The 11,044-nt window shown below is 38.7% G+C and overlaps 1 protein-coding gene and 1 long non-coding RNA gene across 2 annotated transcripts; one reads left to right on the forward strand and one right to left on the reverse strand.

Annotated features, from left to right (window-relative positions):
* Positions 1-530: 530 nt before the first annotated feature.
* On the forward strand, positions 531-3,065 carry LOC106675782 (uncharacterized). Its single transcript, XR_013094726.1, has 3 exons — positions 531-751; positions 1,168-1,485; positions 1,736-3,065. It is a non-coding gene; the product is annotated as an uncharacterized LOC106675782 (long non-coding RNA).
* Positions 3,066-4,221: 1,156 nt separating this feature from the next.
* Positions 4,222-9,087, reverse strand: rnf41 (ring finger protein 41). The gene is made up of 7 exons (XM_004560428.3): positions 8,946-9,087; positions 8,061-8,143; positions 6,826-6,934; positions 6,459-6,730; positions 6,221-6,356; positions 5,791-5,894; positions 4,222-5,693 (listed from the first exon to the last, which is right to left on the reverse strand). Exons 3-7 carry the CDS (start codon positions 6,913-6,915, stop codon positions 5,339-5,341), a joined length of 957 nt encoding a protein of 318 aa, XP_004560485.1. The 5' UTR covers positions 6,916-6,934; positions 8,061-8,143; positions 8,946-9,087; the 3' UTR covers positions 4,222-5,338.
* Between the last annotated feature and the right edge of the window lie 1,957 nt (positions 9,088-11,044).

Consider the following 11,044-nt stretch of genomic DNA (forward strand, 5'->3'; position numbering starts at 1 on the left):
TATACTATTGCTGGCGAGTTTTACGTTAACTTCATCCAATTAGAAACGAGTATTTTGTTATTAAATAATAAAAGTTTTGTTTTTTGTTCCTTTTTACTTCATTACATTTGTACACCACTAACGACGGATACGTTACAGATAAAATGAAAAATTGAACTTACCATGCAAGATGTCTGTTATGGGTGAACGCCGTACAGCTTCTGGTGTTATCGCACAGTATGTGAATGAGTTGCTCACGCAGTAGCCGGGTCATTCTTACTATTCGGTGCCATTTGAGTCCTAATGACATAATATGGTATATTTAGTGTAAAACTTGTCTAATGCTTATTTCTAAACCATTTTCTTGTATGTTTAACCCCCCTCTACCATAGAACACATTGATATATACACAGGATAAATACATTAAAAGTAAATTACTTTTATTTTAGCACAAGTCACTAAAGTACTATGTCCCCAGTCATGCTTGCTCGACTTCAGTTACAAATATAACTTAAAAAAAAAAAAAGAAATCTAGATTTTTCATCATTTCTGGATTGGCTTATTTCTAATGTTCCTCATCAAATGTTCTTTTTTATTATTAATGCATGTTTAATACTTAAAATCTTTAAAAAATGTTGTGTCCCTGAATCAACTGTCACCCCTGTTACTCTGATAAGAATTCCATAGAACACATCACCTGATTATTCTTTTAGTCACATGACACTCCCGGATGTAACATATTTTGGAGGGAAAACTTTCAAGAAGAAGACGAGTAAGTACCACTCTTTAATCAACCCTTTTTTCAATGTTTTAGCAAGATTTTGTAATGTGGCAAAGCATAACACGTCCAACCTGTTACGCTTATTAATAGTGGAAACAATTTTTTTTTTGTAATTTTTATAATATGGCTAATAAACATGTTAAAAATGGTTCTTAGTGGTCACCATGTACTAGCTTGTTGTTCATCATACTAGTAGTAATGGCTAAGTTTAGCATAAAATCTCCCCCCTGATACCGTCACCCCTGTTATTGCTATGCACTGTAACAGGGGGGACACATGGTAACAGGGGGGACGTAAGATGATAGAAGTTTAGTGTTTAGGGTTATTTATACAAGTGTGTATTGGTAATTATTATTAACCTGTATATATATACTTTTAGAAGATTTTGAATAGTATACATTTTTCAGGGAATGGCACCAATGTCTGCTGCGGAGAAGCAGCGGCGCTACCGAGCACGTCGTGATGCTGACCCTGAGAGAAGACAGATATATCTCAATAAAGAGAAAGAGAAGTGGAGAAAGGACAGAGAGGAAGGGGAAAAAAAAGAAAGTGGCAGATCTCAGTGAACGACAGAAGAGAGCACAGAGAAAGCAGTGGCGAGAAAGGAAAAGAAAGCAGAGGGCTAGTGCCAAAGGCAGGACAGAATTTGAGGCTATGAATACTCCTCCCCTAAGTCCAGAATATTCCCTAGAGCCAGAAAATGCCCCGCAACCAGGACCCTCAAGGTTAGAAGAAGAGTTGACAGTTCAATGCTTTGCTGATTAGGTAGATTTTGTATTTGAATGATAAAACGTGATTTTGCCCTAAAAAGAGAGAGAGAGAGAGGGTGAGTGTGTGTGTGTGTGTGTGTGTGTGAGAGTCTACCTGCCTAATACATTATAAACATATAATATCCAACGTCTATCTTATACTGTATCTAAACATTTATCTAAACATATATATATAATAATTGTGACAATATTTCCTGTGTTGTAGGCAATACATTGTTGGACGAAGGAATATTAGACAGGGAAGAAGGAGACTCAAGAATGAAATTAAAGAGCTAAAGGCCTTGTTGGAAAAGGAAAAGAGAAAAAAAGAAAAATACAAGAAGAGGTGCCAGCGTTTGGGTGGGGGAAAAAAATCCCCACGTTCTAAAGTGGATGCACTGCTGCGTCATGAAACAGTTAGCAACACAATTAGGAAAAGACTATTACTGCAGGAATCAATCATTGAGGAAATCAGGAATAAATACAAAAACACCAAAAAGGAACGAGAGAGGCAAATTATTGCAAAAACGACAATAGGAAAAATTATAAAGAAATACAGGCTACAGAGGGCTGCACAGACAGCTCTAGGCTTTTCAAAAAAGCGTGGTCAAAGATAAGATGGAGGGCTCATAACCTTTGAAAGAAAGGAAAGCAATAGATTACCAGTTGATTGCAAGCAGAAAATAAAGGCCTTCTTCTTAAGAGATGACGTCAGTCGGATGACAACAGGACGAAAGCAAACTAACTCAAAAGAAAATAAAAAAACAGAAACGTTTGCTAACTGATTCACTGAAGAATCTGCACCATAAGTTTCTTTCAGAAACTGAGCATCAGGTCTCATATTCTTGTTTCTGCACCTTAAGACCATTTTGGGTTGTGGTGCCCACAGAAGCTGATCGTGAAACCTGTCAGTGCAGGACACATGAGAACTTACAGTTCATGGCCAATGCCCTGTATGTCCAAGGTCTGTCAGCAACAAAACACATTGAAGAGATGGTAGATGCAACAATGTGTGATGCTAAATCCAAAGTCTGTGCATATGGTGAGTGCAAAGACTGTTTCAGTACAACACACACACTCTTGAGACCTCCTAACAACACAGAGATAGCCTTTACCAAGTGGTCTCTAGAAGAGAATGAAAAATTAAATGATGGAGAGGTATCTGGTAAAAAGTCAACAATTACAGTGAAGACAACTGTCATGACAACAGAGGATGCACTTGCAGGGGAATTTCATGACGGACTACTCAGATTTAGGCGGCACGTCTTTAATATCCGATGGCAGTATAGAGCCTACAGACAACTGAGAGAAAATCTGAGAAACGATGAATGTCTGCTACATGTAGATTTTTGAAGTTTCTTTAAGGTGGTATTTTTTGTCACTGATGTTATGTCCACCCTGTTACCTCCTGTCCACCCTGTTTCTCCTCTGTCCACCCTGTTACCTGTGTGTTTCTTTTGTTAATTAAATCAAATCAACAAACATAATGCATGTCTCTTTGGTTATTGGGAGGGAATGAATCAGCAAAATTAAGTTACTTAAAAATGGAGCCAATTTTTTTTAATATTCCCTTTGAATCTAAAAACAATCTTTTGAAATTACACTGTGTCTTAAAACTGAACCTGTCTTCTTTCAATATAATGCTTGTTTAAAATACTTCCTTGAAATTTCCTTGCAGATTTTAAAAAGGGACATTGTAGCTTTTAGAAAATGTAAATATTACTATAACTGTGCATTCAAAACAGTTATTAATAGAAAATTGAATGTCCTGTAACAGGGTGGACATTTGGCACGTCATGGTAAAGACTTTGATTTTAAAAAATATTATAATATAATATCCTTAGCTGGACCAATACATTTTTCTTATAGGTTGAAAATCCCTCTTTTAGATGAAATGTTAAAATAATTCAAAATTTTGTATTTTTTGATGAAGAGTGATCACACTGAAATGGCACCGAATAGTAGGAATGACCCAGCCCATTAATATAACAGAGAAATTCAAACAGTTGCACTGCCTGTTTATTTCCTAACAAACACATATATAGCTGCAGTATAATGCAGCCACACTTTAAATTTTCTTAAATGAGGTGAATGCTTCCTCTGCGTCTCCATTAAACCAAGTTCTGTTTATTTAAATTATGCTTCTTGTGGAAAGGCTTAAGTACTTTATTATACATTTACACATATTCTGAGGTGTATTGTAATATTCTGGCCAGTGCGGTACTGCAGCATACCAGTCCTCAACCAACCACATGACATAATTATGTGTGGACTTTAACAAGAACCACAATATTTGGTAAAGCACATGATTTCACATTCCACTGAGCACAATGGTGAGGGATTAAGCTGCACAATGAGGACGAGGCTGGCAGGAGAGGATAACAGACATGGAAAACATGTGGGTGTCTGGGTTAGAAAAGGAGAGTGAGTCAGGTCAGAGTAGTCAGACTTTTCCCCCCGTCTTTAGTTTTGTGGTTAAACTTTCCTCTTTTTTCGTAAACTGGGACAGCACCACCTCACACTCCATATTGTGACTTCTTACAGGCTGCAGCAGTTTTAAATCTTTATATAAAGCAGTCAGCTGAAGTGAATTATGAAGTGTACTTCCCAGCAGTTCTCTGATGACATGTTGTGGTAAAATAAGGAACTGCATTTTTTCCTAATTAGGAAGCCAAATAAAAACTCAGGCTTTTCCAATGACAAAAATCCACCCAGATTTTACATTTTATTACCTTGTCTGTACAACATGGTACATAACAGACACATAACAAAAACAATAACAAGGAAAATAGTAAAGGGAATTATCCACTTGTGTGGGTTTCTATAACAACAGCTTTTTTTGCTCGTCTTACTACAGCAATGAGTGACTAATGGCGAAGCATTTCTCCTCTTGAAAGCCTTAAAAGTGACTTTACAAATACTGGTACAATCTCCAAGCTGTGTCTGGTTTTAGTGGCATTTCAGCAACAATGTTAGCCAACTGTGAATAATGAAAAAGATGTCCATGATGTAAATGTCTATATTTAAATCAGAAATGAGCCACAACACTTTTTCAAAGCTCATTATACATAGTCATATCCCAAACTTTAAAACTTTCACTAGACCCAACATACAGACTATATGTACAACTGAGGCAACAAACAGATAGAACACAAAATCAATTTCTTTCTGCAGTGAACTTCAAATGCACCGATAAAGGCAGAGCTCCAAATGTCACATGATAACATCTTCAAGCATAATTGTGTGAAAGGCAACACAATAAATAAAACAAATGGCACGGAAGGTCTGAACAATCTAAACTGAGAAGCACAATGTCTCTGGGAATATTCACAGGAAACTAAATACTAAAGCAAGCACGTCCCTGTAGACAGTAAGAGAAGCTGACTAAAGAGAACTGAGATTAACAAAAACAGAAAAATCTAATTACAGTGAGGAGTATAACATTTATAATTCAATATAGTATTTCTATTTACAAGCATTTATACAACAGAGCACATTAAACTGGGGTTTGGGCTTATTACTCTATCAGGACATGGAGCAGAACAATCAGATCATATAATGCACTAAATATAAACCTTGTAAACATCACATCTCACCTTTTATCTTAGATATCAGTCAGTTTAAGTTTATATTTGCCAGGTTCAATAAGCATTTGTCCTTACTTTAAGGCATAGGTATCAAGCTTAGGAGTAAGCCTAAGAGTTTACTTTAAATAAGCCAGATTTATTCAAAAGGTTTCACTCCAAAGAGAGAAATCATACTCATCACAGCAAACCCCCAAAGCAAAACGTCCCTATTCGTCGCTGGATCAGTTCAGCTAGCTGCACAGTTATAAGATCTCCTCGACTCCGTGCGCAAAGATCATAACCAGGCCGGGTTCCAGGATCATATCCTCCCCCATATGCTGATTCTCACAGGCCATCACCACCACTGCCTGCTTGCCAGGGATACGCTTGGCAACGTAGTTCTCATAGTAGCGCCTGTTCATCTGCCGCGTCTCGAGAGTGGCCAGTCCCTGCGGCCAATTACGCTCGTGGGCGTTTTCGATCAGGTCGTTTACAATCGAGAGAGGACAGCCGCTGTCTATGAGGGATCGCTTGATGACTGCTTGGAGGACAGCATCAGGAGTGGAGATCATGCCACCCCAGCGTGTCACTCTAGCAGGCTGCATGGAGTTTACCCACCTGAAGATTTAAAAAAAAAAAAAAGAAAAAAAAGAAAATTAGGAACTGAATTTATTTCAGATCAAATATTGGGAGAGGAAAGGAAAGCTTCACTTACTCAAGTATCTCATTGTACTCGATGCTCTCCTCAAGGTTTTGCAAGTTTGGGTTTGCACTGCGAATTGCTCTCATGTAGGCTTTTAGCAGCTGAATGTCTCGTTTCTGGAAATGAAAAGCAATACAGTGAATGAAAAACCTCTCAAAACTGCCTCAAGTACAAAATCTGTAACTGTCCATTTAAAAAACCCAAATAGATTCACATCCACACCAAAAAAAAAAAAAAGTGCAATAAGAATGAGGAGACCATTGTTATTGCACGTCCATCAAACACATATAATAGGCATGCATCTGTGTCTTATACCACAAAGACATGGCACTCGAATTATTTCTGCCAAATATCATACAGACAGACAACTGTTAATATTTTATCAAGACTAGACTGAATATTTTGTCAAAAATATACTATTGTGTAGGCAAAATACTCTTACTTGTTCCCCCAGCTGGTGTTTATGTTCGGCTACAGTTTTTTCCAGCTCTGAAATTTTAGTTTGCTGCTGCTGGACAACGCTCCGCAAGTGTTTAATACAGTTATGATTGGGCAGCTCATCTTTGGGCATTTCAAGCCTGCAAGAGTGAGAAAAACAGAATATTAAGAAAGAAAAGAAAATTTAATACTATAAAATACAAAGGAGGCTTGTAAGGATTTATTCTATGGAATCCACTTACCCACATCCCTCCTCACAGTTGACAGGCCTTTTGGGGTTGTGCTCACAGTCCTTGAGATGTGACTGCAGCTGGTCCAACCGCAGTGTGGCTGTGCAGCCAAAGCTCGCATTATCACAGCTGATCTGAAGTTTGGACAACATGTTGCGCATAATGCGGGGCACAGGACGGAGGTGAGCCAGCGTCACTACTGTGCGGTCAACAGGACAAATCTGCTGCTGGGCAAACCACTGCGTTATACAGGCATTGCAGAAAGCATGCTCACAGTGTGGAGCCTGAGGTGGAAAAATGCATATGCATATAAAACAAATGTAATGTCAGAAATACAGATAGAATTAAAAGGTGGGGGGTATTTTGATCAAAGACTTGCCTGCACTGGTTCTTCTAACACTCCACTACATATTGGACACAACAGGTCTTCATCCACCTCCCCTTGAAACCTCGTAACGTCGTACCCCATGGTACATTACCCACACCTCCTGAACAACACACAAAAAGGTTTTTAGCCATATTAACTTCTTAGAGACAACTGTAGACAGATGATACTAATCTGTACAAAGACTAAGTATTTTTAATTCTTATGCAACAGAGAGGCACTGACTAATCCTAAATTTATTTGGGTGCATGATAATGACCCCAAAGTGATTTAAAAAAAACACTTTTAGTGACAAGAAAAACAGCAGATGGTACTCAACTAGCCTTGAGGGGTGTACCACAAAGCGAGACTAATAGGTCAGCAGCGTATGTCAAGCTTAAAACTCAAGAGTTTTCAGTGTCACAAAAGTGGTCACCATGGTAACTCATGGTAACTCATGTTAAACTCTTAACCTGGTCCAGAGCAGGTGTGTTCAGAGTTCTGGTTTACAATTGTGAGCAACTGCCACAATTTAATTGGTACTCTTAAAGACAGCATGATCCAAGTGTGCTACAGATTCTCTGCTGAAGGAAACCATTTTATATATAGCACCAGCTGAACAACACTAATAAAAATAAATTAAGCCATTACAGTGCATACTGTGGACCACATGTCATATAAATGTACATGTATTCAGTTGTCATAATTCGTAGTAGACTGCTGAAAATACAGCAGATTAGAAATTAATCAGTCAATTTGCTGTATATCAGTCACAGAGTATATTTAACCAATAAAATCAATTTAGCTTTGATCTATTGACAATGTCTAGCAGCAACAATTGCCATTTGAGGTATGCATGTTCTTCATAGATCTCTATCACACAATCTGGCAATTTCATGCTGAGAAGCAGTCATGTGCATCAAATTCCCTTTTTTTATGCAAGTGTGAGAATGAATAAAAATCTTCGTTTTTTTAAAATAAAGTTTTAGGTTTGGTAAAGCCAGCTAATGCAAAAAAAACAAACAAAACAAACAAACAAAAAAAACAAAACCCCTGGATATGTTGAACCTGCTTCATAATACAACTGTGCTCAACACCATCAGCTCAGTCTGAGTTTACATAAAGAATCAAAAGCAGTTCAGATTCAAAGAACAAGGGCAAGTTTACCAAGACATGTTGACAAATTACTTGCCAAGCAAAGCCAAATAATCTGCCTAAATCCTTCACACGTTCAAATATTTTAAGCCTACCTCACGCACAAAAGGCCTCAAATGTTTCCATTCAGGTCCTGATGTTTTGCTGATACGTCACATCTGGTAAAATGGCCTCCTTGCTAAAAGAGTTTAAAAAAAAAAGAAAAAGAAAAATTATAATATTCACAGTGATTGTTAGATTCATTACAGTTCTTGCATGGGACAAAATCCAAGATCGACGCAATTTATCTGGAGATATATTAAAAAAGACGTGAGCTCAGTCGTTTTCAAATTTTCTTGCAATAATCTATATTCTTTACCTAACAGCATCTCACACCTGTTTTATCCTTATGAACATCGTTTTCTGCTTTAACCAAAAAAATGTTTTAAAGGAACAATGACTCAAGACATTGAGCACACAGCCCTGTATCGATGCCCTTGACCTAACGTTGTGTAAATTAAACCCTACTATCACCTATGGCACCTAATGAGAACATCCTGTCATTCCAGCTGACTGGCTGATGACCCAATTTGACTGAAAGCGGCACATGTAGGCGATTTACAGACCCCCCATTTCTCCAGTTGCTCTCAACATGCCCTGCAAACATTAGCATCGCTAACGTTAGCTATATGGAAGATATTTCGTTGACAACGCTGTACTTTGCTCCAGTTATTTGGGGTTTATAATTAAAGCAACTGGGGTCAGCACACAAAAAGCACCTCAATGCTTGGATATAAGAACCCCTCTCTAGTCACGAATTACATGTAGCTATCGCTATTCCACTAACCATCCCTTTTAGCAAATACGGTACCGTTGGTTTTCCCTGGATATTAGCATCAAGCTAACCAGACAGAGCTCAGTCTAGGCGTATTACACAGAGAAATGTCCGCTTACAATTGCACACGCTAGAAGAAAATACCATAACTAACAGATATACTTACCTACGCGTGTATTAAACCAGTTCTTTATGACGAATTCTGTGGGGGGGTTTTTCAGACGTCCCAGTGTAGCTAGAAGCTTGATAGCCACGTCCTGTGCTACATCCTACACTTCAGCGTCGTTGAGACGCAAGCGAGCGGCGACGTCATGACGTACCGCTACAACGTTCGTTTGATTGGTCCTTTAACTTTTTTTTCTCTCCATCCATCTTTCTATCTTCATTCATCTACAGACCACATTATAATACACGTTTACTCAAATCTGACTAGAACTACCAGTTAATTTTTTCCGTGATGGTTTCATTTGTAAAGACAAATATGGCACAAATACATACAGTAATCTGAAACAGACTTGAGCCACCTCTCATGTCTTTATAATTTGCTTCCAGGAAGCAAAATCTTGTATTTTGATCTTCTTGTATTTTTAAAGTTCTCTTCAACAATACGTCTTTAGGTTTCCTGGATGATTTTTCAAAGATTTTCTTGGGACATTGGTTGCTTTTTTCATTCATTTTCAGTCTATCATAACATTCAGACACAGTTTTTTGTAGGCCTTCCACTTCTTTTGTCTTCCAACAGGCTGCTAATAACAAAGTACCTAAAGATGCAATTTAAAATCAGACAAATTTAATTTAATTTAATGCTTGAATGATTCATTCAAGTACCAAAAAGCTTGTCTAATAGAGTTCAGGCAATGCTGTAAGTAGTTTCAGAGACAAAAATGTTTTTATCTGAATATGGTGGGTAATAGGCCACCATATTCAGATAAAAACATGTAACAGAATAGAATAGAATAGAATTCAACTTTATTGTCATTGCACATGCACAGGTACAGGGCAACGAAATGCAGTTTGCATCCATCCAGAAGTGCTTTAGTGATATAGATATATTACAATATATATTAGCAATAATATAGATATGTGAGTATATTACAGAAATGGGTCTATTATGGTATGTTATAATGTACACGGTATGAAGTATGTTGTGAATATTCTATAACTATAAGTATGTACAGGCTGTAGTGAGTACAAGCTATGTACAGGATATGAACAGGATATAAATATGAAAAACTATACAGAATATGAAATAAATAACTTTACAGAATCTGGGATATACAGCTATACAGAAATGGGAACTATGCAAGTTGTAAACAGTTGTAGGATTAAAAATTATCGAATGTACAGAATGATTATTTACACAGAGCTATACAGTAGTGCAGTTAAGATAAGTGAGGGTGTAGATAGTTTCTACAGAGGCTATATAAAGTGCTAGTGGTTGTGAGTGGTGGTTCAGTCCATGTTATTATTGTGTTTGAGGGTACAGTTGTCCATTGTGGGTGTGTGTATGTTCAGTCCATGAGTTTAACGTGGGTCAGATGTCAGGAGGCAGAGTTCAGGAGTCTGACAGCTGTGGGGAAGAAGCTGTTCCGGTACCTGGTGGTCTTAGTCCGGAGGCTCCTGTGGCGCCTCCCAGAGGGCAGGAGGGTGAAGAGTCCATGTGATGGGTGACTGGGGTCTTTGATGATTTTCCCAGCCCTTTTCAGACACCGCTTCCTGTAGATGTCTTTTATGGCAGGAAGTGGTGCTCCGGCGATGCGCTGGGCAGTTTTCACGACCCTCTGCAACGCCTTCCGGTCCGAGGCAGAGCAGTTCCCGTACCAGACTGTTATACAGTTGGTCAGGATGCTCTCGATGGTGCAGCGATAGAAGTTCACCAGGATGTCTGAGGACAGGTGGTTCTTCCTCAGAGTCCTCAAGAAGAAGAGGCGCTGGTGAGCCTTCTTGACCAGCTTGGAGCAGTTGGTCGTCCAGGTGAGATCCTCGGAGATGTGGATTCCCAGGAACTTGAAGCTGCTCACACGCTCCACAGCCGTCCCCTTAATGTGGATGGGTGGATGTGGGTCAGCATTCCTCCTGTAGTCCACGATGAGCTCCTTGGTCTTCTCGGTGTTAAGCAGCAGGTTGTTTCTGTCGCACCACTCAGCCAGACGATCCACCTCCTCCCTGTAGGCGGCCTCATCGTAACAAACAGGAAAACAGCCAGCAAAGACTTGACACAGGACCTGAGTAATGCATCATTAGAAATGGTCTCAGTGGAAGAGT

Source organism: Maylandia zebra, linkage group LG20 (genome assembly GCF_041146795.1).
Source record: "Maylandia zebra isolate NMK-2024a linkage group LG20, Mzebra_GT3a, whole genome shotgun sequence".
Taxonomy (NCBI): domain Eukaryota; kingdom Metazoa; phylum Chordata; class Actinopteri; order Cichliformes; family Cichlidae; genus Maylandia; species Maylandia zebra.

Excerpts from the sequence above, each read along its gene's own strand:
- rnf41 (XM_004560428.3), bottom strand. The coding sequence starts at position 6,915 with ATGGGGTACGACGTTACGAGGTTTCAAGGGGAGGTGGATGAAGACCTG. Across the intron at positions 6,731-6,825 it reads TGTTAGAAGAACCAGTGCAG|GCTCCACACTGTGAGCATGC; the intron begins GCAAGTCTTTGA and ends TTTCCACCTCAG. Across the intron at positions 6,357-6,458 it reads AACTGTGAGGAGGGATGTGG|GCTTGAAATGCCCAAAGATG; the intron begins GTAAGTGGATTC and ends TCACTCTTGCAG.